This window comes from Pteronotus mesoamericanus, unplaced genomic scaffold (assembly GCF_021234165.1).
Source record: "Pteronotus mesoamericanus isolate MK-2021 breed Mesoamerican mustached bat unplaced genomic scaffold, CSHL_Meso_final contig_263, whole genome shotgun sequence".
Classification (NCBI taxonomy): domain Eukaryota; kingdom Metazoa; phylum Chordata; class Mammalia; order Chiroptera; family Mormoopidae; genus Pteronotus; species Pteronotus mesoamericanus.
In genome coordinates, this window is record NW_026555112.1 from 139533 (window position 1) to 165877 (window position 26345).

General features: G+C 53.4%; 3 protein-coding genes across 3 annotated transcripts; 2 read left to right on the forward strand and 1 right to left on the reverse strand.

The window, feature by feature from the left end:
• Positions 1-6015: 6015 nt before the first annotated feature.
• LOC129071299 (ubiquitin-like) lies at positions 6016-8012 on the forward strand. Its single transcript, XM_054574494.1, has 2 exons — positions 6016-6028; positions 7618-8012. The coding sequence occupies exons 1-2, from the start codon at positions 6016-6018 to the stop codon at positions 8010-8012; spliced, it is 408 nt and encodes a 135-aa protein (XP_054430469.1).
• Positions 8013-13508: 5496 nt separating this feature from the next.
• Positions 13509-17445, forward strand: LGALS2 (galectin 2). The gene is given in 4 exon segments (XM_054574496.1): positions 13509-13628; positions 15726-15808; positions 16973-17132; positions 17299-17445. Coding segments are annotated over 4 exon segments (510 nt in total).
• A 646-nt stretch (positions 17446-18091) lies between these two features.
• Positions 18092-25282, reverse strand: CDC42EP1 (CDC42 effector protein 1). Its single transcript, XM_054574510.1, has 3 exons — positions 25229-25282; positions 20238-20985; positions 18092-19311 (listed from the first exon to the last, which is right to left on the reverse strand). Exons 2-3 carry the CDS (start codon positions 20698-20700, stop codon positions 18626-18628), a joined length of 1149 nt encoding a protein of 382 aa, XP_054430485.1. The 5' UTR covers positions 20701-20985; positions 25229-25282; the 3' UTR covers positions 18092-18625.
• Positions 25283-26345: the final 1063 nt, after the last annotated feature.

Here is a 26345-nt window from a genome sequence, read left to right on the forward strand (position 1 = left end):
GCTAATTGGGACAGTTTTTTCATTCTCTTCTTCTGGCCATTGAAGTTATACAGGAAAATGATATGGATGTTTATTGCATTTCTCAATAAAAGCTGTGACATAATATGAACTTAGACCTCTTTTTATGTTTCTTTTCTTACTGAAATGAATTATTTTAGAAATAAAACAACCACATTTACCGCATTGGTTTGGGCATGTATATGCCATCAGGAGTCACTTTTTGAAGCTAGCATAGATTTGATTTCACCTGGGTTCAAATTCTGCCTTCACTGCTTTCTAAATCATATGGTCTAGGGCAAGTCACTCAACCGCCCTACTTCTCAGGCTTCTTACCTGAAACAGGGCCATGAGAATTCAATGAGCAGGTGTCTGCAAATTGAAGCCCCCAACACACGATCCCTAGCCACTTTTCTCTGTTGAACTTGTCTTCTTCATGCTTACCTTCCCCATTCTTCATTGTGTTTTTTCCATCTCTCTCCCCCCACCAGAATGTAAGCTCCATGAGGACAAGGCATTTTATCTGTTTAGTTCACTGATGTATCCCCAAAGCTTGAAGGAGTAACTGGCACAAAGTAGGTGTTCAACAAATGTGCATTAAATAAATGAATGAATAGAAACTATTATTGATAAGTTTTATGGATAGAGGGGTGCGGGAAAGTGCTCAGTAGTGCACAGTGGGTGTGTGCGCATGCTCACACAACACTCCAGGTGGTGCTCTTAACCAAGGCTCCAGGCTGTGCCTCAGGGAAACCTAGAGAACTGGGAGGCTCAGGAGCTGTGCCTATGGCAGCAGGGCCTGGCCCAGACAAGGAGTCAGAGGGTAAGGTGTGGAAGGAGGAACCTGAGGATGGTGAAAGGAAGGAGGACCAACACGGGGAAACAGGAAACGCAGGAATTTAGCCTGTGGCCCCTGTTCCCACCTCCACCATTTGCAAAAGTGTTGATCTGAGTGACTTGGGAACCCCTGGGAAGAGAGGAGCAAATAAAACTGAGCTGTCCTTGAAAAAGCTATAATCAATTGACCCATGTGACCTCTAATGGCTTAACACCTCAGCCCTCTGCCAGGAAAACCCCTCCACCACTGGAAATGCTGGTGAGGAGGTGTAGGAGAGGAGGGCAAGTGGTAGGGAGAGAACTTGGAGGGGTGCTATGTGGGAGGGCACGTGATGCCCTCTTGGGGAAAGCGTAGAAGGTCCAGGGAACAAGCTGAGACATGGCCTGCACTCCAGGCCCTGTGACCACAGTCAGATCCTGGCTTGCCTCTTCCTTTCAGGTGGAGAGCACAACGGCCCATGTCTGCCATTGTCTCCTATAATCCTCACACAGACCTCGGAGTTGGAAATTATTCTCTCTGAGGTCTGTGTGAGGATGTGCTTGGCCAACATTCCCATACAGCCTCCATCACAAGAGCCCACATGAAAGACCCAGTCCTTGCCTTTAAAAGGACAACAAACACAAAAGCAAACAAAACACACCAAGATAATTACAAAGGTCCAAACTGGCTGGTGTGAGGAGAGTGGAGGCCACGTGACATTTAAGCTGAGAAGGTAGCCAGCTAGAGAAAGAGTGTCCAGGCAGAGAGAACAGCAAAGCCAGAATTTGAACTCAGGCTTGAGTCTCTGCATTTAAAGTCCATACTTAGTCCCAGGAACTACAATTCCAGGTGTTCCAGGTGCCCTGCTGATGGAGGAGAGAGTTAGCATCAGAAAGGTGGTAGAGCGCATTGAATGTATGTATTGAACTCCTTATGTATGCGTGCAGGGACGGGGAGGGAACTCATATTTCCAAATCAGAACTAGGCCACATGGCTTAAGGAAGATTATTGCACTGATTTATGAATTTACATAAAAGAAAAGGTTCACGAAGTATTAAAATTTAGCCCTAATTTCTCTGTGCATTTAATAGATTTTCTTTACCGAAAAGAATGACCTTGCCCTGGCTGGTGTGGCTTAGTGGGTTGAGCACCAGCCTGTTCAGCCAAAAGGTGGCCGGTTCGATTTCCAGTCAGGGCACATGCCTGGATTGCGGTCTGGTTCCTGGTTAGGGGTGTGCAAGAGGCAACCAACTGATGTGTAAGAGATACATCTCTTACACATCGATATTTCTCTCCCTCTCTTTTTCCCTCCCTTCCCCACTCTCTAGAAATAAATACATAAAATCTTAAAAGAAAAAAAAGAATGACCTTTTAGGTGGAAGGAAATATGGTGGTGGGGGGGAGGGGTGACAGAGAGGAGGCGCCCGTGAGCAGGGAACTAAAGAAGGAGGAATTTCCTCCCTAAGATGGGACGGATGGTCTGTGGGAAGTCATATCTTTAGGAACCCAAGATGTATGTCATGGCTGGAGGGAAGGGTGTGCACAGCAGGAGAGGGCAGAGGCATGTGACTTTGGGCAAGTCACTTCACCACTTGAGCCTCAGTTGGTGGAGGATTGGCGATAACGTAGAACACCTAGCATACAGTAAGCACTCAATAAATGTTAAATAAAGAAAGCCCCAAATGATGACTACTGTTGTTATACTGGGAGAGGCTCACAGTTCTATTCCCTAGGTTCGCGGTTTTGGTTCGATGACTCTCTCTTCCCTTCCCCCCAAAGCGTATACCTTCAAGGTTTCTGTTTCCACTTCTCCAAGGGCAACTCGGCACACTGGCGCTTTGTCTTCCTGTCTTCCCGAGGGACAAGGACTCCAAATACAGCAAGAAAGACTTGGATAAGCTCCAAGAAAGGACTTCCTTGTCTTTCGGTCAGAGTCGCAGTTGCTGGGAGGAAGGGGACAGGGCGTGTTTCCCACAGTTAAGAGAATTCCAGAGCTGGAAGACATCTTGAGATCATGTATTTAGTCCAGAGCTTTTTCAATGTACAGATATCCATGGTCAAAAATGCACTTTACATGAGGACTAGGTGAACTCAAGTTTTGTGGAACCTGAAGTTTGTAAAAATTGGGAGCCCTCTTTTAAAAATATGCACAATTCACTCTGGCTGGTGTGGCTCGGTGGGTTGGAAGGTCGTCCAGTGACTGAAGCGTTGTCGGTGTGATTCCTGATCGGGGCACCTACTTGGCTTGTTGGTTCAGTCCCCAGCCCGGGCCCGTACACGTGCAGGAGGTAGCCGGTCGTTGTTTCTCTCTCACATCGATGTTTTTCTTGCTCCCTTCTTCTCTCTCTAAAAGCAGTGAAAAATGTCCTTGGGTGAGGACGTGTGTGTGTGTGTGTGTGTGTGTGTGTGTGTATCTCACATATATAAAATTACATGTTTTATGTATTTAAAGTGAGAAAATAAGTTCCTATAAATGACAGACTTTAAAAATCTGTCAAATACCATAATCATAACATGAGCACAATCTCCAGGATATATTATTATGAGAACAAAACCAAGGTGCAGAACCGTGTGGATGGCACTCTCATCCATGTGGCCTGTAGAATGTCTGGAAAGAAGCGTGGGAAGGGTACTTGCCTCTGGGTGGCTTGGCAGTTGGGGTAGGAGGGAGACTTGCTGTTCCTGCAAAAGCCTTTTGACTTTTGTGGAGTGTTTAAAAATATTTTTTAATTAATTTTTTTAGAGAGAGGGCAAGGGACGGAGAAAGAGAGGGAGAGACACATTGATCAGTTGCCTCTTGTAAGCCCCCACCAAGGATGGAACCCCAACCTAGGCGTGTGCCCTGACCAGGAATTGAACCAGTGATCTTTCGATTTGTGGGAAGACGCTCAACCAACTGAGCCACACCAGTCAGGGCTGCGAAATGTTTTTTAACCACATGCGTTATCTTTTTTTCATTTTTTGAGGAAGATGCCTAGCCGTTGACAAGTTATTTTTCTTCTTGATTTAGAGTGTTCTCTCAGTGGCCAGCAGGAGGAGGCAAATGCTTTCTCTCTCCTAGAGAGGCGTTACCTCTTCACCATCTCCTAAAAAACACAGGGATCATATCCTGTGCCTGGAGCCCAACTCCGAAAGGGAGCTTAAAAGGAAAATAAGCAAAATAAGTTGGCATTAGGAATTCCAGGGAAGCTCTGATTTTAAAATAGCTTTATTGAGATATGATTCACATAACATAGGATTCACCCATTGAAAGTGTACCATTCGATGTTTTTTGGGACGTGTTATTTGTCTTTGAGTCGGCTCTGACTCCTGGTGACTCAATGAATGACTGATGTCCACCACATCCTGTCCTCAACAGCCCTTACCAGCTCCTCTAGACTCACGCCTAAGGCATTTTTAATGGAGTCCCTCCATCTTATGTCTGGTCTTCCTCTTTTCCTGCTGCCTTCTGTTTTTCCCAGCTTTATTGTCTTTTCCTAAAAATCCTGCCCTCTCATGATGCGCCCAAAGTAGGACAGCTCCAGTTCTGTCATTTTTGTCTCCCACGATGTTTCAGGCTTAATTTGCTCTGCAACCTACTTGTTCATCTTCCTGGAGGTCCAGGGAATCAGCAGAGCCCTCCTCCAACACTGTATTTCAAATGAATCATTTTTTTCCTAACAGCTTTCTTTGCTGTCATGGTATCTGGGCATGGTAATTAGGAATATGTACATCACACTATGGATTTTCAAAAATTTTAGCAAAATATATATAGCACAAAATTTTCCATCTTAACCATTTTAAATGCACAATTCAGTGGCACTAATTACGTCCACAATGTTGTACAACCATCACCATCTATTTCCAAAATTTTCATCTTGTAAGACAATAGCTCTCCATTCCAACTCCCCCAGCCCCTGGAGACCTCTAAGTTATTTTCTTTCTCTGTGAATATATCTCTTGTAGATAGTTCATTAGTTGGAGACACATACTGTGTGGCTTTTTGTGTCTTCTTTCTTCCTCTGGGCCTAACGTTTTCGAGGTTCATCGGTGTTGGGGCATGCATCAGCACTTCATTCCTTTTCAAGGCCATATAATATTCCATTGTGTGTATACACTGCATTTTGTTTATGAACTCATCTGTTGACGGACACTTGGCTTTTTCCATCTATTCCCTATTGTGAATAACATGCTATGAAAAATGGTGTACAAGTATGTGTTTTCAATTCCTCTCAGCTCCCCCTAGGAGTGAAAGTGCCAGGCCATAGAGTAACTCTAAGTTTAGCTTGTGGAGGAACTGTCAGATTATTTTCATAATGGCTGCACCATTTTACATCCCCACCAGCAATGTGTGAGTGTTGCAACACCCAACAGGGTCAGCTGCTTGCCAGGAAATGGACATACTCTGGTGAGCTGATGGTCAGATCTTACTCTCATAGGCTGAGCTGAGGACATAGCGTGTGAAGAACGGGGAGGAAGGGGCAGGGTGCCTCTGGAATTCTGCAGGGAGAAGGGCTCACAAGGCTGCAGGCAGGCCAGCGGAAGAGCCAGCCTGTGAGCTGGGTGGTGGGGACAGAGGGAGTAACCGAGACCCAGAGATCGCCAGACGTTGAGCCGGAAGGCCATTGCTCCCAGCCCCTTATTGCATGTGGGGAGACAGGATTGGGGCTGTCACATGCCCAGAGGCAAGGGATCTTGCAATGGCCCAGCGCTTGGGAAACACTCAGCAAATGCCAGTCACTAGTTATTAACTACAGACTAATAATAGCTCATACCTACCATGCGTCAGATTGTATATGCCAAGCCCAGAAGAGAGAGACCATCATGTTCTGTGTTCTGCTGCTTATAAATGGCAAGAGGAACATTCTCCATAGAGAATGTCTCTCTAAAGGTTAGACAAGGAAAGCGATCTTGTTCTGTTACTTGGTGGTCCTGGGCCACTCTTCCTCTGGAGGGCAGACCCCAGCCCTGAGCCCGGCTCCTCCTCCGGGGCCTGAGCCACCCAGTCTTCCTGGGGACAACAACGTCTGGTGCACCTTCGTGACCTGGTCACAGTTGATGGGGCGAATGGGTGGGGATGGTAACATTTGGATCGCAACCCAAGGGCAGGACCATATCCTCAGGGCGAATGGGCATCTCTTCTGTAAATCCACCCTCAACAAGCGTGTGTGCAGGGAGGTGTGACCCTGAGGATACTCCCTGGTCCAAAAGGCCCAGAGAATATGCCGGAGCGGGGTGAGGAGGAAGCGGTGAGGCTTCACATCGTTAGGTTGGAGCCTTAGATCATAGCGCCTTTCTGGGTGCGATGGTGAGCGCCTCCTGCTGCTGATCCACCATCCAACCATGCAACCGCCCACCCACCCATCCCCCCATCCATCCACCCACCTTTGCGTTAAGATCAACATGATAAGATTCAGCCAAGAGCCGAGGAACCGTTCTCCGTGGAGAGAGCGAGAAGAACACAGACTTGAGGCTGGAATAAGCTTGGTGAATTTAAGGGACAGAGACGTCAGCCTGGCCAGGGGGCGTGTGGGATGGGATGAGGCTGCAAGGTGGACAGGACAAGATCAGCTGGGCCTTGTCGGCCAAGAGGGCAGTTTGGATTTTGCTCTAAGGGTGAGAGGGCTTAGAGCGGGGTGTTGTCATTTCCATTTTACAATGGTGGTGGAAGGCTTTTGGGGGCAGGAATGGAGAAGGGGGACAGCTAAGTGGCTGTGGCCCACCCGCTCCTCCTACTTCTCCAAATTCCTTCCCCCTTCAAGGACTCCCCCCAATTCTAGGTAAAGTGAGGGTGGCCCAAGAGCTCCAGGAGATCCTGGAGGGACGCCAGCCAGGAGTGCAGCCAAAAGCTGGGGTTCAGAGGAGGGCCATCGAAACAGGCGATCAGGTTAAACCAGGAAGCTACCTGGGCCGGGTGAGGCGAGGGCCCTCAAAGGACAGACAGGCATCTGGGCAGGGCTGGAGAAGCAGGGCTGGACACCTGCTCAGACAGCCTGGACACCCAAGCGGGCTGAAAAATAGTATTTAATAACAGCGAACATTTACTCAGCACTGATCATGGGTTGGCTGTGTGCTCAGTGCTTCACATACATTTGCCTTTTAGGTTCACATATACCTTTTCAGGTGTGATGGTCGCAGTTCCCATCTTACAGGTGGACTCACTGAAGCCTGGAGAGGCTCCGTGACTTGCCCAAGGTCACACAGCCGGAGCAAGGCCTCGCTGGGCCTGAGGCTAATCCACTGGAGGAAAGGCCTCGGGCATAGGAGAGATTTTCACCTGCGTGGAGGCTGGCAAAGCACCGATCATGGGCCCCAGCTCTGTCCAGGAGAGACAGGGCCCCTAACTTGTGGGTGTGGGCATCTGGCCCGCTTGACGGGGTGGTACATCTTGCTGACACCAGCATTTTTCTACTTACTCCCTCATGATCTGGTCCCAGATTCCCTGGGCCCTGGGAACATGGACACTGGCTCCCCAAGAAGACTTGCCCTCCAGGGGCCGGGGAGGGACCGTGCTCGCCGGCCAGAGTCCAGGTTGTTGGATCCTGGTCCCGTCTGCTACTTATTTGTAAATCCTCCCCCACCCCACCCCGCCGAGTGTCTGCTTGGATACCTGCCTTCGTCATCTCGGGCGAAACCTCTACCCAGTTAGAAATTCTCTCCCAAGAGATGGAAGCAAGGACTAATACACTTAATTAATTTATTTTTGAGCATCTATTTTGCGTCCCATATGCTACATAAGCTAACTTTTTAAATTAGAAAATTAGCTCTTTCTTCTCCACGAGGTGGTGGAGCGCGTTAATGGTGGTGTGCGGGGGGCCCCCCAGCAGATGCAGAGCTGCAGGTCTATGGGGAGATCCTGACTGGCAAGACCCTCACCCGTGAGGGTGAGCCCAGAGCTGCCACGGAGGATGTCAAAGCTAAAATCCAAGTCAAGGAAGGCGTCCCGCCCGGCCAGCTACGGTGGAGTTTTGCAGGCAAACAGCTGGTGGATGGCCGCACTCTCTCGGACCACAACATTCAGAAGGAGCCCGCCCTGCCCTTGGTGCTTCGTCTGTGTGGTGGGAGCATCGAGCCCTCCCTCCACCTGCTCGCCCAGAAGTACAACTGTGACAGGATGATCTGCCGCAGGTGTTCTGTCCACCTGCGCACCTGCGCTGTCAACTGCTGCAAGAACGGTGGCCGCACCAACAACCTGCGGCCTATGAAGAGCGTTAAATAAGGCGCTTTCATCACCTCCTCTGGCCTGTAGGGTAGTCTTCTGCCTAATCCCTGTGACCCTGGGGCCTCAATAAAGTTTCCCTTTCAAAAAAAAAATTAAAAATTTAAAAAAAAATTCTCACACTTCCCCCGTGAGGACAGCCCTGTTAGCTCCCTTTCACCAATGAGGAAACTGAGGTTCAAAGTGACTTGCCGTGGCTACTCAACTTGTAGGCGACAAAGCCAGGACTTGACATCTACTCTCTAAAACTGTTTTTAAAATTTGTTGATTTTAGAGAGAGTAGGAGAGAGAGAGAAAAAGAGAAACATCGATTTGTTGTTCTTTTTATTTACACATTCATTGGTTGATTGTTGTATGTGCCCTGACCGGGGACTGAACCCACAGCCTGTGGTATCGGGATGGCGTTCTCACCGACCTACCTTGCCAGGGTGACATTCACCCTTTTGATGCTTGACATTCACCCTCAGTGCTTTCCACGCCACCCCAGCCCCCGCTCACTGTCATCTCAGAAAGAGGATGTCGGGGAGGGGTGAGCAGGGAGGGAAGCAGGGTGGGCCGTGGCTGATGTGTCGATCCCTTTGTTCTTTGGAGGAAAAGGAGAGGAAAGGAGATAGGCAGGGATCTCAGAGACCTCGGGACAAAGCTCCCCAACAGCACGAGGCCGGGGGCAAAGGTGCCGGAAGCCACCAGCTGACGTCTCCACGTGGTGCGGTGGGCACAAGGCCTCGGACCCAGGACACTTTAGGGGCCGCTGAAATGTTTTAACATCTCATAAAATCAGAAGAAGAAAAGGAACTTTAAGTTTGAAGAAAACGTTTTAATATGCAACATTGATATAGTCCGATGCAGTTTTAAAATGTAATTACATGTATATGTGTGTGTTTATGTACGTCTACGTATAATATATAAATTTTTTTTTTAATGTAGGGGGCCCTCGAACACAGAACTGCCTCAGGCACAGGAAAGTCAGAGTGGAGACCTGGGGGGCTGTGAGAGGGACGTTCCCACAGGCCCGAGGGCCCGGATGCAGCGCCAGGGCGGGGCGAGCTGCCTTCCTCACGGGCAGCGCAGGTGGGACTCTGGGCTCCTGATAATGACAATAAATAGCATCTGTTAACTATTAACAAAATGCCAGGTGTTATCTCCCTAATCCTCACAACCCTCATTGTTCTCAGTTTATGGAGGCGGAGACTGAACTCAGAGAGGTTAACTACCTGGGTCCGCGTCAGCCCAGCCAGTGAGCAGTGGGACCAAGGTTCCAGTCCTGTGCCGTCCTTCAGATGACATTGGAGGACTCCCTCCTGCCCTGGGAGTCTGGGACTTTTGTGAAGCCTCCCACTGGGGAGCAATGAATTGTTTTCCCGTTGTCTCTGGTGCCCACTCTTGTCTCCCCTGCTAGACTTGGCCTCTGTAAGGCCAAGCTCCCCAACAGCACAAGGCCGGGGATAAAGGTGCCGGCATTTTATACTTTTCTTCTATGGTGGCCCTCAGTCCCACACATTTGAATAAAGTCATACATGTTTGTGTGGCATGAGGGAGACCCTGGGTGGCCAGCGAGGCAGTGTCTTTCCTGGGACCCCAGAGGTGTTCACACCAGCAGCTTTGCCATGGCTGCTCTTCCCCGTTGCCTTCTAGGGCAGACTGGTGGCCACATGTACAGTCAGGGAGGGCCCATCATGAAGCCCTGGGAGCCTGATTCTGTCGCTGCTTTATTCACATCACACTGTACTACGAGCAAGGAAACGTGGCCATAGAGGGTGTCCAAGAAATGTGATTTTCAATGGCTGCCTAATAGTTCATTTATATTTTCATAGCATCATTACTCAGCTAATTCTGTATTATTGATGTTTCACTTTCCAACTCTTCCCCAAAGACTATTGATATTATTATTTTTGCTATTCAGTGATCCAGTCACTAATTATTTATTAAGGGCTTACTGTGTGCTGAGAACAACTTTCTGATCATCTGGTGTAATTCAAGGGTAACATCTGGAATACTGAGTAGAACATCCCAAAACCTATCAGAGGTGGCCAAAGTGGTAGTCAGAGGAAAATGTATAGCCTTAATTGTATTTATTAATAAAAAGAGAGGGTGAAAAATTAATGAACTAAACATTCAGCTTAAGAAGCTAGAAAAAGAGCAATAAAATAAAAAAAAACACTTAAAAAAAGTTAATGAGCATAAAGGAAGGAAATAAAACCAATAACTTGTTCTTTATTTTTTAATATTTTATTTATTTACTTTTAGAGAGAGGGAAAGGAAGGCAGAGGAACATCAATGTGTGAGAGATACATGGGTTGGTTGTCTTTTGCTTGACCCCAGCTGGGGATCTGGCCCATGATCCAGAGACATGCCCTGACTGGGAATTGACCTGGTGACCTCTCAGTTCTCAGGCCAACGCTCAATCCACTGAGCCACACCAGCCAGGGCTAACAGCTTGCTCTTTACAAAGATCAGTATAGTAGAATGTCTAGGGACATGCACGGACTGCAAATTCTTTAGTCAAGAGGTCTTCACAAATGTTATTTCTCCCACCAAGCTTCTGATAACAATTGCTTGGCAAAGTGTATTATTTACCTGTTGCTGTAACTAATTAACCAGAACTTAGGAACTTAAAATAAGAAACATGTTTCTCACAGTTTCTGTGAATTAGGACTCCAGATAGGACTTAGCTAGGTGACTCCTGGCTCAGGGTCTCCATAAGGCTGCAATCATGGTGTTGGCTTAAGTGCCGGAGATCCACTGCCAAGTTCACTCCCGTGGCTGTTGGCAGGACTCAGGTCTTCATTGGCAATTGGCTGGAGATCTCAGCTCCTTGGAACATGGACCTCTCCTCAGGACTACTCATGACATGGCTCCAGAGCTGGGGGTGGTGGGGGTGGGGAGAGAGAGAACGCATAAGACACACATGGTGGGGAGAGAGAGCACACAGTCTTTTGACGATCTTTCTTTTTGTAACCTAACCTCAGAAGTGACACCCCATCCCTGTTGCCATGTTCTAGTATTCTGTTAGTTAGAACAGAGCCACTGGGTTCAGCCACACTCAAGGGGAGCCAGTTATACAGGGGTGTGACTACCAGAGCCCATCTCAGAGGCTGCCACTACCCAAAGGGTTTAAGGTAATTCTCCTGGAGGCCAAACATTCCTCCCACTGTCTGAGGACGGCGTTGCATGCCTTGAGAGTGATCTGAGCAGTGGGCTGGTAGGCAAGGCAAGCTTCGCTACTTGCCAGTTGTATATGCCCAGGAAACCTTTGTTAATGCTCTGAAAAGTGGAGTAATAATAAAAATCACCTGAGAATTCATTGCGCTCATTGTGAAGAGGGAGGAAGCGCTTTGTAAAGTTCAGAAGGTAGGCATTATTAAGAGAATAAGGGTGGAGATGCAAGGGTAGATCTTTCTTTGCTTCTTTCCTTCCTTCCTTCCTTCCTTCCTTCCTTCCTTCCTTCCTTCCTTCCTTCCTTCACTTCCTTCTTTCTTTCTTTCTTTCTCTCTCTCTCTCTCTCTTTCTTTCTTTCTTTCAAATCTTTCATTGATGTAAAACACACACATAGAAAAGTGCACAATTCAGAAATGTGTCCCTTGTCTTTAAACCTTTCTTCTAAAGCAAGTGAACTTTTAAGCTCTTTTTACTTTGTGCACTTTCCAAAACATTCTCCAGTGAGCTAGAATTACTCTTATAATCAGAAAAATGCCACCTTTACAAGGTGTAGTTTCTGTTGTTTGGAGAGTTTCCGTGTAAGAAGCATTTGCAGACTCCTTATCTTGCTTGGGCCCTGGGAGAAAGGCTGCGAAGGAATTAATTTCCTAGGGGACAAAATGAGGAAACCACTCTTCTCTCGGGGCGGGCAGGGGACTGCAGGTGGTGGCCAGTATAAACAGCGGGCAGCAGGCCACCTTTGGCTCCTGGCACGGGAGCGCCCTCAGTGGGCCAGCCTCCCCGCACCCCACCCAAGGGCCGCCGCCAGCTCTGATGGAAAAGGCCCTGGCTCGCCAAACCAGGGCTCTAGAAAAATTCTACTCTGGGAATCCACCCTAAATAAGTTGTCAAGATGCCATCAACCTTTATGCACCAATAGATTTGATGCAGCAGTATTTTTAATAACCAACATTTAGAGTTAATGTAAGTGTTCAGCAGAAGGAAATTGGTGGAGTACATTTAGTCATTGAAGGGTGGAATACTTCCCTGATCTTAAAATATAGCTCTGAAATATAGATTTGTGGGCTTTAATGCTCACTGAATGAAGTAGGATCCACAGGTGCAGGGGGTGGGGAGGAGTCTAGGATATAAACCCATAGAAAACCGCCAATGGAAGGAAATGTACCAATAAAGTAAGCAGGTTCCCTCCTGGTGGTGGCAGGGGAGTCAAGAGTGATGCTTTTTCTTCTTAATTAATAGCTCTAATCGCCTGTGGTGAGCATGTCAACTCCACAAGGAATAGACATAAAGAGCAAAGCATTTAAATCCCTAACAACCCCGAACTTAGCCCTCCCGCTCCCTTTACTGCTTTTAACTCTTTGTTGTAGATACTGCTAGACGTTTTCTTTGAATCCACCATGTGTTGTTTTTAAAACTTACATATACAATCAGTCCTAGCTGGTGTGGCTCAGTGGATTCAGTGCTGGCCTGCGAACCGAGAGGTCACCGGTTCGATTCCCGGCTGGGACACATGCCTGGGTTGCAGGCCAGGTCCCCTGTAGGGGGTGCTCGAGAGGCAGCCACACACTGATGTTTCTCACCCCCTCTTCCTCCTTTCCTTCCCCTCTCTAAAATAAATAAATAAAATCTTTAAAACTTATATGTACAATCAGAAAAGTTATGGGGTAAGGGGAGAAAACAGAAGATTTTTATTTATTTATGTTACTATGCTTATTGTTTTTTGGATCTTTAATTATTTTTTATTTTTGATTACAGTTGACATACATTATTATATTTGTTTCAGGTATACGTCCCCAGTGATTAGACATGACATAACTTAGTAAGTGATCATCCCAATAAACCTCACGTATCTGACACCATAACATAGTTATTACTAGACTCTTATTGACTATATCCCCTACGCTGTACTTCACATCCCCATGACTATTCTGTAACAACCAGTTTGTACTTCTCAATCCCTTCACCTTTTCCACCCATCCACCCCAGCCCCGCTCCCACCTGCCCGCCATCAAAACGCAAAACAAAAGACTTTTAAAGTGAATCTCAACATCATAGAAAACGAGAAGCTTAGGGGTTTTACAAAGCGAGTCTCTCTGTTTGAGTGTGAGGGAGCAGGGCTCAGGGACGCCGGTGGTCTGCCAAGCTCACATGGCCTTTGTGCTGGGCTCCTGACGCCCAGTTCGGCCCTGCCCCTGCCCCCTTGGGCTCCTGGAGGAGGCAGGAGGCTGGGCTTCAGGGAGCCTGGAGGATGCTCCGAGCTGGGTGAGGAGGGCGGGTGAGGAGCCTTCTGCCTGTTTGTTCTGGGTACTTGGAAAGAAGGGACCGAAGTCTCCTTTTATGGCCTTGGGGGAGTTAATATGTGATATTCTGGGATATAAGCTGGACCAGGCGGCGAGCACCCGAGCCCAGGCCCCCGGCGTTCATCGGGAACTGCCTCTGGGAGCCGCCGCCGTGTCGGTGAGATGCTGGCTTCCCCGTCACCCACCCCCTGGGTTCATCCACATCTTTTGCTGAATGGGGATGGGGTCGCTAGGGGAAGAGTGTCACTGGCCCACTCCAGGCCTCAGTTTACCCGTCTGTATAGTGAGGAAGCTCAGCAGATGGTCTCCACAGGCGTTGAGCATCCAAGTTCTCTGCGTCCTCCACCACATGATGAGCCTGTCTCTTTCCTCTGTAGTCTCAGTTTGCTCATTAGTAATAACAGCACCGATAATAATAACTACTGACATCTGTCGGGCTTTAGAAAGATGAAGAAGCGGAGGCTTGGAGATTACATTGTCCAAGGTCATATTCTGTAAATCACAGGGGGTTGAGTGCATATTCTTTGAGGTCCCTGGTTCTTTGATTCCAAGGCTGGCTCTGCCGCAGCTTGTTGCGTGGGCTTGGGTGAGTCACTGCCCACCCTGAACGGCAGCGCCCTGCATTTAGGGAATTAGATCGCAGACACCTCTTCTGAGCATTAAAGGGTGCGTTTATGTCCTGCGGCCGCCATAACCAGTTTATTCTCTTACTGTTTTGGAGGCTGCAGGTCTGAAACCGGGGTGCTGCCAGGGCCTGCTCCCTCTCTGAAGACGTCTTTCTGGCCTCCTGCAGCTTCTGGCTGTGGCGGGCACTCTGGGGCTCCCTCGGCTGCAGCTGCAGCTCTCAGTCTCTGCCTCTGTCCTGACGTGGCTTTCTCCTCTGTGTGTCTGTGTTTCCGGTTCCAAATTTCTCGCTTCTTATAAGGACACCGATCATATTTGATTTAGGTTCTGCCTTAAACCAGTAGGACCTGACCCTAACCTGATTAAGTCTGCAAAGACCCGGTTTCCAAACAGGTTACATTCAGAGGCTCCAGGTGGACCTGATTTTTTGGGAGACACTATTCCAGCCAGTACAGGTGGGATGCAGAGTGTGAGTGTGTCTGCAGGGGACCCAGTGTGGAAGGGGTGACGCTCTGCATCCCCTCTGCCTCTCAGAAAGGACCTGTGGGGCCCAGACCCTCCCCTGACTTTCTCCTTCTCCTGGTCGTACCGCCTGTCCCCTTTCTGCCCTCCTTCTCTGGAGGCCACCTAGGCCAAGTCTCTTATGTCATAGATGGGGCCACTGAGGAGGGTGGGGGCCCAGCTGGCTCCAGGTTACTCAGAGAGGTAGGAGCAAAGCGGACCCTGGACCTGGACCCTGACAGCTGCCCCGGCCCCGCCCCACCCCAGCTTTGCCTCCCTGCCTCTCTGGGCCTCAGACTTTGTTGAGTGGGACAGGGATGCTTGTCATCCCTCTTTGTCCAGCTGCCCTCCTGACGCTGGCTAACAATAAGTAACCGTAATGATGGTTGCCCCTCCGTTTGCCTTAGCCTGTGCCAGGCCCTAGCTGTGTGTGGGGCTTCCCAAATGCCACCTCGAACTCTCCCAGGCACCTTGGAGGCGGATGCTCTGAACCTCAGGGCCTCCGACGGCACGGTTGCCCAGGAGCGCTCAGCCACTGGCATCCAGCAAATACATCTAATCAATCCCATCTTATAGGTGAGGAAAGTGAGGTCTGGGGACGGACTTGGACGGATATTTCAGACACACGACATCTGGAGTTTTTTGGATTCCTAGTTTTGGATGGACCAAGACCTGCCTGCGTGTGATAGAGTTATTTCCTGTCAGTAGATTGACTCCAAGTTTGCGCGGGAACTAAACTTATCCCTGTGTTGGGGATTCTGCAAAAGGCACTGTGCCATTTTCACTTGAACACGTTTGGGAACTGTGAGGTCACCAGGACCACTCTACCCATTTCACAGATGGGCAGACCGAGATTCCCTCCACTGGGCTCTACATCTGCAGATCCAGCTGTTCTAAAGAGGCTGGGGTGGGCGAGAGCAAAGCAAAGCAGGCCGTGGCCAGGGCGGGGGGGGGGCGGTTTTGGGGAGGTTTGATCAGGGGGCTCTGGCTCTTACCCTTCCAAGCTCTGCACCCGCCCGTGGGCAGGGGGAGAGGGAGGCCAGGGGCCAGGTCAAGGTGGGCTAAAACTCATGAAAAGCATCTAGTACCTGTGCGATCAGTACTTTGAGGGCTGTTTCTGTTGGTGTAGGGGAAATTTGAGGTTATGAACATGGACATGAAGTTGGGGACAACCCTGAAGATCAAGGGCAAGATCGCTGATGATGCTGATGGGTGAGCAAGGGGGGAGGTGGGGTGTGGGGGAGAGGGGAAGGACTGCCCGGGGACCTGGACCAGGCCGCGAAGGTGGGGACAGGCAGGGCAGCCCCGTGAGATGGTCTGGGATGAGGGCGACCTCAGGCCAAAGGGGGCTTTCTTACGCCCTTGCTCACTTCCACACCCCTGCTGGCTTCGCTCCCCTTAGGACCCGCCTTCATGTCTGAGGCTGGGTGTGAGGGCCCTGAGACTTTCACAGCTGACACCTTAAGCTCTATTCCTTGGCTTCCACAGACACTGAAAGGACATGTGGAGAAGCCCCTGGAGCTCTGCGAAGCTCCCTGTGGGTCAGGTGCCTCCACCTAAAGCCCAAACCCCCAGGGACACCATCCTTTTTACCCAGTGGAGGCGCAGGCCAGCCGTTCACACACGTTATACCAGAGGCGGCCACCAGGGGCGCCAAATTGGCCTCATTTGCATCCTCTCCCTTAGAAGCAGACACCTTCTTTATCCATCCCCTGGGCAACAGCTCAGCCCTAGGCTCTCATGTGCCTCGAACAACGTCGGTGTTCCTTGGAACTGATCTCCATCACCTTTTGGTTGGGGAGGGGACAGGCAGACATATGGGATAGGAGCCAAGAGAAAACACCGCTTTCTCCTACTTCGGTCCCTCAAGGTTGCAGAAAAGTGGGGGACCTCTGGTTTGAGACCTCCCAGTGAAGGCACCCCATGATCCAGAATGTCCCACTCTCAGGGAACTCTGAAGGTCTTGCCCAGGCTTCTGTAGTGATCCTACCAAGAAATCACACAAGCCCTGATCGCACGCTTCTGGTGACTGGGAGCTCCCCACCGTAGGTTGACAACAGTTTATGGCCAAACTTAGGTCTTCACATAGCTAAGGACAGCAACCCTCTCCCCCAAGATAGACGCTCCCAACTCCTGGAACTGCCACTATGAGTCGCCCCCCTGTAGACAGCCCTAGTCCTGTGCTCTTAATGCAATGTGATACTCTAGTGCCAAGTCTGGCCTCCTGGGTACCTCCCTTGTTTTAAGGCACAGACCGCAATGAATACAATCTTTTTTGGTGATATTTCCAGCTTGTGGTTAACTAAGATCCTACAAACCAAGCTGTTTTAACCAGTGCTGGCCCCTAACCCTCACTGTTCCCTCTTCGCCCTTCAGCTTTGTGATTAATCTGGGCCAGGGGACAGACACGCTGGATCTGCATTTCAACCCGCGTTTTGGTGAATCCACCATAGTCTGCAATTCATGGGATGGCAACAACTGGGGGCAGGAGCAAGGGGAAGATCACATGTGCTTCAGCCCGGGGTCAGAAGTCAAGGTGAGGTCAAAGGGGTCGGGGGCCTGAAGACAGTGTCAAAGGGAGAGCCCAGATGGTAGGGCATCCTGGTCTAGACACGTGCTGGCACTGTGTGAGCCACCGGGCCCTGCCTTGGCCCATTCCCAGGGCACCTCCTGCCTCCCTGACCCCTTCCCTCCCGCTGCAGCTCACCGTGACCTTTGAGAGTGACAAATTCAACGTGTAGCTGCCAGACGGGCACCAGCTGACTTTCCCCAACAGGCTGGGCCACAGCCACCTGAGCTGCTTGAGTGTGCTGTGTGGGTTCAACCCCTCCTCCTTCAAGCTTGACTGAGGGGGCAGTGCCTCACGGAATGACGGGCCCCGGGCACTCCCGACCCCGAGCTTCCTCCCAGGCAGTCGGATCAGCAGCCTGGGGTCCTGCTTCCCCATCTGTACTGCCTGCCCCTCGGACCCCATTCCTCACCCCCCTATGCTAAGAATAAACTTAAGAATCCACCTTTATGCAGTCTTTCCGTGGCAGAGGTTGCGGTTAGTGTTTCTCACGCATTTCAATGCTCCCAGCTTCCTCATGATACAGAGGAGGAAGCTGAGGCCTAAGGTCACAGTACTGCCAAGTCAGGGTTGGAACACACTTCCAAACACCTTTAAGTACCCACTCCTGCCTACCTGTCCCCTGTTATCACCAGAGCAAGTGCCAAGCTGCCCCATGGGATTAGAGTCAGGTACTGGCTCCAGGCACCTGGGCCAGGGGGTGTTCCCGGAACTGCAGATAAGGGCTCCCACCTGGGCCTCTTATCTCCAGAACGTTCATTCCAGCCTGGTTATTCATTACCCCTGTCTTGGCCCCTCTGTGCTGGGGCCCTGCGGGGTCCTTGGCTTTCAAACCCAAGGCCGAGGGTATTTAAGCAGGCGGCGCTGACGCTGTACTCTCAGGTGCCCAAACACCTTGCAGGACACCTTTTATCAAAAAAGCCTGTTTTAATCAGGACCCAGAGGCAGGTCTGGGGTGCACAGGAAGTGGGGAGGTGACACCTGATTTTTGAGGATTCTGGGACAAGTTGGGGTTGGGGTGGGGGGAATGGTGGGGAAACAACCCTAGCTTTCGTGCTGGGGGCAGCTCAGGGTGAGCTGGGGCAGGCGGTCCCTTAGGGAGGAGACAAAGGCCCTGTGTGGCACGCTTCCTGCCCCCTACCCCGCAAGGACAGCTTCCCCAGCACAAAGGCAGCACTGTGACGCTGGGCCTTCCAGCCAGTGGGGGCGGAGCTGAGGGAATGGCCACTGTGTCCAGAGTGGTAGCTGTGGGGAAACAGGTCAGCCCAGGAGGGCCCTAGGGAACACCCAGGTCCCAGAACAAGCCTGGCCTCCCTCCCATGCCTGTCCGGCAAGGGCGTGGAGGGTTTGGGGACAACTTAGGTTCTCCCATCTGTCAGGTGAGGGGCTGGCTCTGCCCCTGGGCCCTTCATGGGCGACGGCCTGAGGCTGGGCAGGGCCCTGAGCCCACGCTCAGCTGCTCACACCTTGACCTCGTCGTCCTCCTCGGCATCGACAAACGTGAAGGTGCTGGTCTGCACCGTGCTGGGCACGGGGGCCCTGCTGCCTGCCCGGGGCGTCTCCCACTCTTCGTCTAGGCTCTCCCAAGAGGCCCGGCCCTGGGGCAGCACCTTCACCAGCTCCTGCCGAGCATCCATCTCAGTGTAGTGGCGGCTGCCCCTGCTGCCACCCCAGCCTGCTCCCCAGGGCCTGCCAGGGGCCATGTCAGCTTGTGCACGGGGACGTTCTCCCACCACGCTGGCCCTTGCCTCAGCCACTGGGCCCAACCCAGTGGTTACCCCGTTGGGGAAGCGTCCACGGGGTGGAGGGCTTGAGGCAGGGGCAGGGGGGTTTGCTGCAGGGGTGGAGGGGTTAGCAGCAGGGGCGGAGGGGTTCGCAGCAGGGGCGGAGGGGTTCGCAGCAGGGGAGGAGGGGTTTGCAGCAGGGGCTGAGGCAGGGGTCTCAGCTGCAGAGGCTTCCGAGAGGCTCATGACCCCCAGCAGCTCGCTGAGGAGCGAGGGCCCAAGGTCCAGGTCCAGACGGAAGGACAGGAGGGAGTCAGAGCGGTGAAGCTCGGGCTCGGAGGGGAAGGAGCTGTCGCGGTCTCGGTCACGAGGCTTCTCCGGACGAGGCACGCGGGAGATGGTGCAGAACCCGGAGTCCAAGCCTAGAAGAGAAATGGGGAGTGGGGTCAGAGCTGGGGTCCCTAACCATGAACCAGGGAGGGGAGAGCCAGGACCAACCCCAGCCTGCTATGTGGCCTCTAGCAAGTCACTGCCCCCACCTGCGCTCAGTTCTCCATCTTTCCAAGACAGGGAACCCCAGAGTTTGCCATGTGATCCTCCTATCAAGCCTAGAAACTTAGTTGACATAATCCTATTCGCACTTTGCAGATGAAGAGTGAGGCTCAGAGGCTAAGGGCTTGCCCAGGGCCACAGTCTGATGCGGTTGAACCAAGCCTGGAGCTCAAATCCCCTGTCTTAGTTCCCACTGTAAACTTGCTATGGCCCCTGGTCCTCTGCCATGACAGTGGCTGATGGCTGACGATGAACCCACAGCATGTGGGCTGGTCACATTGATGGAACCAGCAGCCAGGATCTGACTGCATAGAAATTAGACTTAAAAGATGCCCTCCAAAAGTCCAGCCCCTGGCTCCAGGACTGCGGGGCTTGACAGCCGGGTTGCTGTGAACCAGCACTCGCTGGGGTTCAGAGCAGTGGCCTGCAGGGGGAGCACTAGAGGCAGCCGCTGGTTGTGGGGCAAGGGTGCAGAGCAAGAAGTAGCCACCAGGTGGCAGCAGGAACCCTGGTTCTCAGGTGAGCTGTCTGCCGGAGCAGAGGCAGCACCTGCCTCTCCCCACCAGGACAGGAAGGGCCTCTGACTTCTGTCCATGGGAGCGGTTTTCCAAATGAGTTAGTGTATTTTGGAGAGTGGGCTGCTTCCCACCCCTTGACCCTTCCCCAACCACAGTCCTGACCTCCATGGTGATTACCAAACTACTGCGGGGAAAAGACCTCATTTGAAGGCTTGTTGAATCATCAAACCTTCTGGGTCTCAGCATCTGAAAAATGGACAAATAACCCAGGCCCTCACCATAACTGGAGTGGCCGTCCGTGGAGCCGGAAGGGCTGCTGGTGAAGCTGATCTTGCTCACCACGAGGCTGTCGTAGGCAGCCTGGTTGAGTTGGGGAAGGGAGATGGCGTTCTTGATGATGGGGGAGACGGCGGGTGGAGCAGGCGAGGGCGACGGTGGGGAAGCTAACCGCCGGGGCGGTGCCCCCACTCTGCGCACCTGCTGTAGCTTCTTGGCCAGGAAGCTGCGGGGTGAACGGTGGGTACCCCTGGAGCTGCCACCGTGGTTGCTGAGGAAGGAGGTGTCACCGAAAACATCCCCGCCACGGCCTACATGCATGGTGTGTCGGAAGTCCCCGAGCGGGGGGCTGATCATGTCTGCAGTCAGCCGCCTCTTTCCTTGAGAGCTGGACACCCAGCCCACAGGTGAGAGCTTGCCCAGGCTCATGACGGGGGCTCCTCCAGCCCCCTGGGGGCCCGGCATCAGCTCTGGCTGTTCACAGCTGCTGGCCCATGCCCAGCTGGGGCAGGCGGCGGGCCCACTTCTCCCTTCCCTTCTTCCCAGTGCAAGGGGGTGGACAGAGGCCGCTCCTCTGTTCTCCTAAGGTGCTGCCCCCAAATGCTGAGGCTGTTGGGGATCCATGGCTGGTCTGTCCCTGACGCCTGGCTCCTGGACTCGTGGAACCAGCTGTTGATGTTCTGTCCAAGAACAGGGTAGGACGAGACGTGCCTCAAGCGTGGACAGCCCCTCTTCTGGCCAGGTGGAGACCTGAAAGGAAGACAGAAAGGTGATAGCAGGCCTGGGGGATCCTAGGGCCAAATAAGAACAGCTAAAGAGAATATGCGCACAGCCAGCCAACGCTGTGGGGATGAGGGGGAAGTGGGCAGGGGAGCGAATCACCGGCAAAATGCTGAGCAGACGCACAGGTGAGAACAGGCAAAACTCAACAATTGAGAGAGAAATCAGGGTTGGGGTTTCCTTTGAGCACGTATTTGACTGGGAGGGAGCACAAAGAATTCATAGATCTGTATACTTACAAAGTGTACGGTCATTACACATGGCCCCTGTATGAAACACCTGCTCCTACTAAGCACCAATGACCTGTGTTCATCACTCATTAAACCCACACAATGGCCCTGAGGGAGGTGCTATATCAGAGGGGAGAACCCGGGGCCAAGAATGAAATGACTTGCCTGAGGCTGCAGAGGAGGAAGTGGAGAAGCAGGGCCTCCTAAACCCACATCCCTTAAACCCCACGGTCCACTGCCTCCCGCTGACAGGCTGGACAAGCCATCTCCCTTCTCTGTAGGTTAAACTATCTCCCACTGGGAGTGGCCAGGAGGGAGGAGGAGCCCATCAAGGCCTTTGTGAATGGCTATGTAAACAACTTACGCAGAGATTCCTCAGGACCCTCCCGCCTTCAAGGTGCTTCCTGAGAAAAGGATCCTGTAGTCAAAAGTGGCTTTTTCCAGATGTCTCCTGCATGCCTGGGGCTCTGAGAAGGCCCGCAGGAAAGAACTTTATCTGTTTGTCACAGAGAGGTAGGAGCCTCGGCTGGAACCAAAAGCTATTCCTTGGCCACTCCCTCCCCTCCGGATCTCCCCACAGCGCCCCCTCCATCCCACCCCGCGCATTCTCTAAACTTCTCTTGGCCTGACCTTCTCCTTTCTATTATCGCAGAAAGTGCAGGCTGAAGGACACCTGTGGGCCCATGGTCCAACCTCCGGTTTTCTGGTGGCCCAGAGAAGGGCCAAGCTTGCTCAAGGTCACATGAAGAGAGCTAGTTGAGACTTGAACTCAGTGCCTGACTCACACAGCCTTTGACTGGCTCCCGGAGCCCAGTCTTGCCTCCCCAGATTGGCAACGCACTCTGAGGGTGGGGCGCCTGCCTGGATTTTCCTGCCTTCCTCCTTCCCAGCACCCAGCTCGGCCTCTCACACGGCAACTGCCAAATCAATACCGGTTTAATCAGGAGAGCTTTGTGCCACAGGGTAAGCTTCATGCTAAAAGATTGCCCCTTGCCACCTTCCGAGTGAGGGGACATATGGGATTCAGTGGCCTTACCATGTGACCTTGGGCAAGTCACTCACCTCCACAGGCCTGAGACCTCAGCTGATAAAAGCTGATAATAATCCTTAACAAGAACACCTAGATCTGAGCCTCAATGAACAACAAAAACAAAAAAAAACTTCGCTGCCACCTCCAAGCATAAAAATCCCAATACTGCCCTTTGAATGTTATTTGAAATTCAAAATAGGTTAAATAACAAGATAAAAACAAAGGAGGCAATAAAACAAAGCTTGCTTTGTTTTCTGACTACATTCTCTTTCCTTCCCACCATCTGATCCTCCCCCAACCATAACTCCTCCCCCGGGGGGGGCTCTGAATCATCCCTTTCCCTGGCACCCCTGGCACCGAGAAGCCCTCGTGGAATGTTTGCTGTCGTTATGAGGCGCACAGCACTTGGCCAACCATTACGTGATGTCATCTGATTCCCCAGCAGCCCTGCAAAGCTGCAGGATTAGTCCCCTTCACGGGGAGAGCCCAGGTTCAGAGGAAAGGGACTTGGCCAAGGTCACATGGCAGGTACAGGACACAGGCCAGTTCCCCTGTTCCACAGATGAGGGGTGAATGTCTGGAAAAAGAAATGTCTCGTTGGGGGCTCACTGTGTCTGCCATGTGGCCACACCCACTTCTCTCAGAGCCCCCCCCCCCCCCCCCGACCCCCTGGCTTCCTGAAGCAGGCTGCCCTCGCTCAGCAAAGGGGCTCCAGCTCCCCCCAAACCCCAGTGGCCACGGTGACTTGGGAGAAAAACTTCTGCCCCAATCTCGTGATGATCCCACCTCCCAAATGCCTCTGGGCACCTCCAAAAGGCCTACCCCTTCCCGCTGCAGTACAGAGACCCTGCCTCACCGCCATACTGGGGACCTGTTTGTCCCACGTGGAAAATAAGAACAGCATCGAAGGCCGCTCCCCCTGCCCCCAGGAGGGTTGTGAGAATGGAAGGTGCTGAAATTAACCCCCCCCAGAAGCTGGAGCAGGGTGGCTCTAGGTTCAAATCCAACATCTTTATTCCAGCATCTCTCCTTCGGGGGACTCTTGGTGGCAGCTATTTGGCACTTGATGCTGACTACAGGGTAATGCTGGCAATCAGCTGTGCCGCACTTGGCCCTGGAGTGAGCAGGGCTCTGGGGCCCCGCTCAAGGCCTATCTCCTCTCACTAGCCCTGGAATACTACCTGCTAATGCTCACAGCACCCATTCTACAGACAAAAAAGAAACAGGGCACAGAAGGGAATTAACGTGTCCCAGGCCACAGAGCAGAAAAGACGGCGTGGCTGGGAACCTCCCAGGATTCTACCAACAGCAGTCCGCCGGGGAGGGGTGAGGCCTCCAGGGGTACCAGGGAGAGACGTCGGGGGAGCCACCGCCAGCCCCGGAGCACGGGAAAGGCAGGTCTGGGACGCAGGAGACTCAGCTCTGCAATTCAGTGTGCCCAGTGTGCTGGGCAAGAGCGGTCACCATGCAGTCTCGGTGTCGCAGGAGTCCTTATATTTACCCTACGGAAGATAGTCAGGCCAGGGCTCGTGGTAGGAGTTTACTCAATGGTGGTAATAACCGCAAAGACGAGGTTTGAGGCGCCAGGCAGGGACTATGTATTAGGAGACCAATAGGGGCCGCTGTGGAGACACATGTGGTTGGGGGCGGCGGGCGCTGGGGAGGGGGCCAGGAGCGGGTCTGGCTGCAGGGTGAGCAAAGGCGTCGGTGGGGGCGGCTGCACCCGGGCGCTCACCTGGGGGTCACCCGCAGGCTGTGGGGTCCGCCAGCGGCGCCACCTCCCATGCAGGAGGCCAGCCGCGAACGCACAGCCCCTTCCCCGCAAGCGTGCGCTGGGTACCACCACCCCTCCCGAGGGACAGCGGGACCCTATCTTGGTTAGGGCCCCCTGGAAGAGGAGGTGTGCTTCTCGCCTCTCTCAACGGCCAGCCGTTTGAAGATGGTGAGACGTGGAAACTGAGGCCAGAAAAGAGTAGCGAGCTGTCTGAAGTCGCTGCGGGCACCCCGGACTAGAAGCGGGTTAGGGAGAGGGAGCATCACGGGCCACAGGGGAGGTAGGAAAAAGTGGCGCGCGACAGGCGCTTCTAGCTCCACCAGCCCGTGTTAGAGCCACGTCCGCCCTCCGCTCGGCCAGGCGGAGCGGCTGCGGGCCGGGCCGAGCCTCCCACAGACCCGGCGCCCATCCCCGCGCCGCGCTGGGCGCCGCGGTGGCCTCCAGGCCAGTCCCTCTGCCTCCCTGAGCCAGTGTCCCGGTCTAGAACTCGGGCTTCAAACTTCGCGGGTCTGGTGCGGCTGGGGCAGGAACGGGCTCTCTCGAGGGCGGTCGGGTTTGGAAGTCCGGGAAAGACTTTGGCCATAAAACATTCCCTGGCGGGGGGTGCGGGGGGGGAGGCAGCGGGGTAGCATGCGGAGGGTCGCTCCAGGGGGAAGGGGGCAGCCGGCTGCCTTGGCTGGAGGGGAACCGGACGGGATGACCTCATCCGCTGCTCGGCCTGGAATGCAGCGGTTGGGGAGGGGGCAGGGTGCTCGGTCCATCTCCCAGCGCTCCCCCCACCCTACACACTTCCCGCTCTCCGCGCCGGCCAAGGAGCCCGACATTCCGAGACATTGCCCCCTCCCCGTTCCTTCCCTACCCAGGGCAGGAAGGAGCACAGACGGCCCTCCGCTCGCCCCCTCCTCCTGCCCCCGGTTTACTGCTCCCCCAGTTCTCTGTCCCATCCGTTCGCTGGGAACAGGGCAAAACCGCCCAAAACTCGGGCGCGTCTCTGCGCTGCTCCGCGCCCAATGCTCCAGGCCTCCCTGTTGGCACCCGGGCGCCTTCGGCAGGCGGGCGCCCGCCCCCGTCCCAGCACGGAGAGCCCAGCAGGGTGCAGAGTCCTCGCGAGCGCCGTGTCCCCCAGCCGCGTCCACGCCCACCTGGGGCTCGGGGACCCGCGGGCCAGCTCGTTGTTACCTTGTCTCGGCGAGCCCCGAGGCTGGGGGCGAGGGCGGACGCGGCGGCAGCGGCGGCGGAGGCAGCGCGTCGCGGCGCGCAGCCGGGGCGAGTCGCTGGGCCGGTCTGCGCCGCCCTGGCCGCGGGCTCCGCGGGCTGGCTCCGGGGCGGGGGCGGGGTGTGGGCGCGCGCCCTCCTCCCGCCCCCGTCTCCCCGCCTGCGGGCGGGGCCCCTCTCGGGCACCCAGCACGCCGCCCGGAGCAGCGGCCCGAGCTAGAGGGGGAGTGGCGGGGCCGCCAAGCCAGCCGTCAGGGGCAGGAGGAGCCACGGAATGTGCGGGTTTCCTGGCTAGGCGACTCGAGTTGTCTGCGTCCAGGTCCTTCCCCACCAGCTCTCCGCGTGGCCTAGGGACGCTCTGACCTGACGGCTGGCTCCCGGGCTCGCCAGCCGCTCCTGCGGGAGTTTGGGGAACCAGGAAGCCTGCCTCGGGGGCCTTGCATGCTGGAGATGGCAGCTTAGACATTGAGTTCTACCAGCTGGGCTGACCACTCCCTTTCTCCCAGCCACCCATTCCTTTCAATCCTCTACGCAAGCCCACAGGCGCCAGGAGACAGACTTGAGCCAGACTGGGGACCAGGCCACGGCAGGCCACTTGACCACTGGTGGTCAAGAACGTGGTCCTTGGAACCCGACAGCTTGCCTTCCTATTCTGCCCTGGCCATAGTTTCTGAGCCTCAGTTTCCCTGCCTGTAAAATGGGATGATAAAAACCATCCTTAGATGATATGTTCCTACGTGCTGTCTGCTCTGTCAGCACCTGGTTGTCTTGCTGAACAGGTAAATGAGATCACACCTTGGACAGTGGGTTCAGAAAGCTTTATTGAGCGCCTCACCCCGCCCCCGAGGGTCAGGGGGTCTGCTGTGCACAGGCCCTGTGCCATCCTAGAGGAGGAGGGTAGATCTCTCATTCCTGCTTGGTGATGTTTTGTTCTCCTCGGATACTCTCCCCTCTCACCGTGAGCTCCCTCTGGCCGCAGGAGGTTCTGGGCTCCTCTGCACAGTGGCCCCCAACAGGCTTGCAGGGGAGGGGAGGGGCTCACCAGGGATTCCTAGAAGACTGGTCCCTGAGCTAAGTTGTA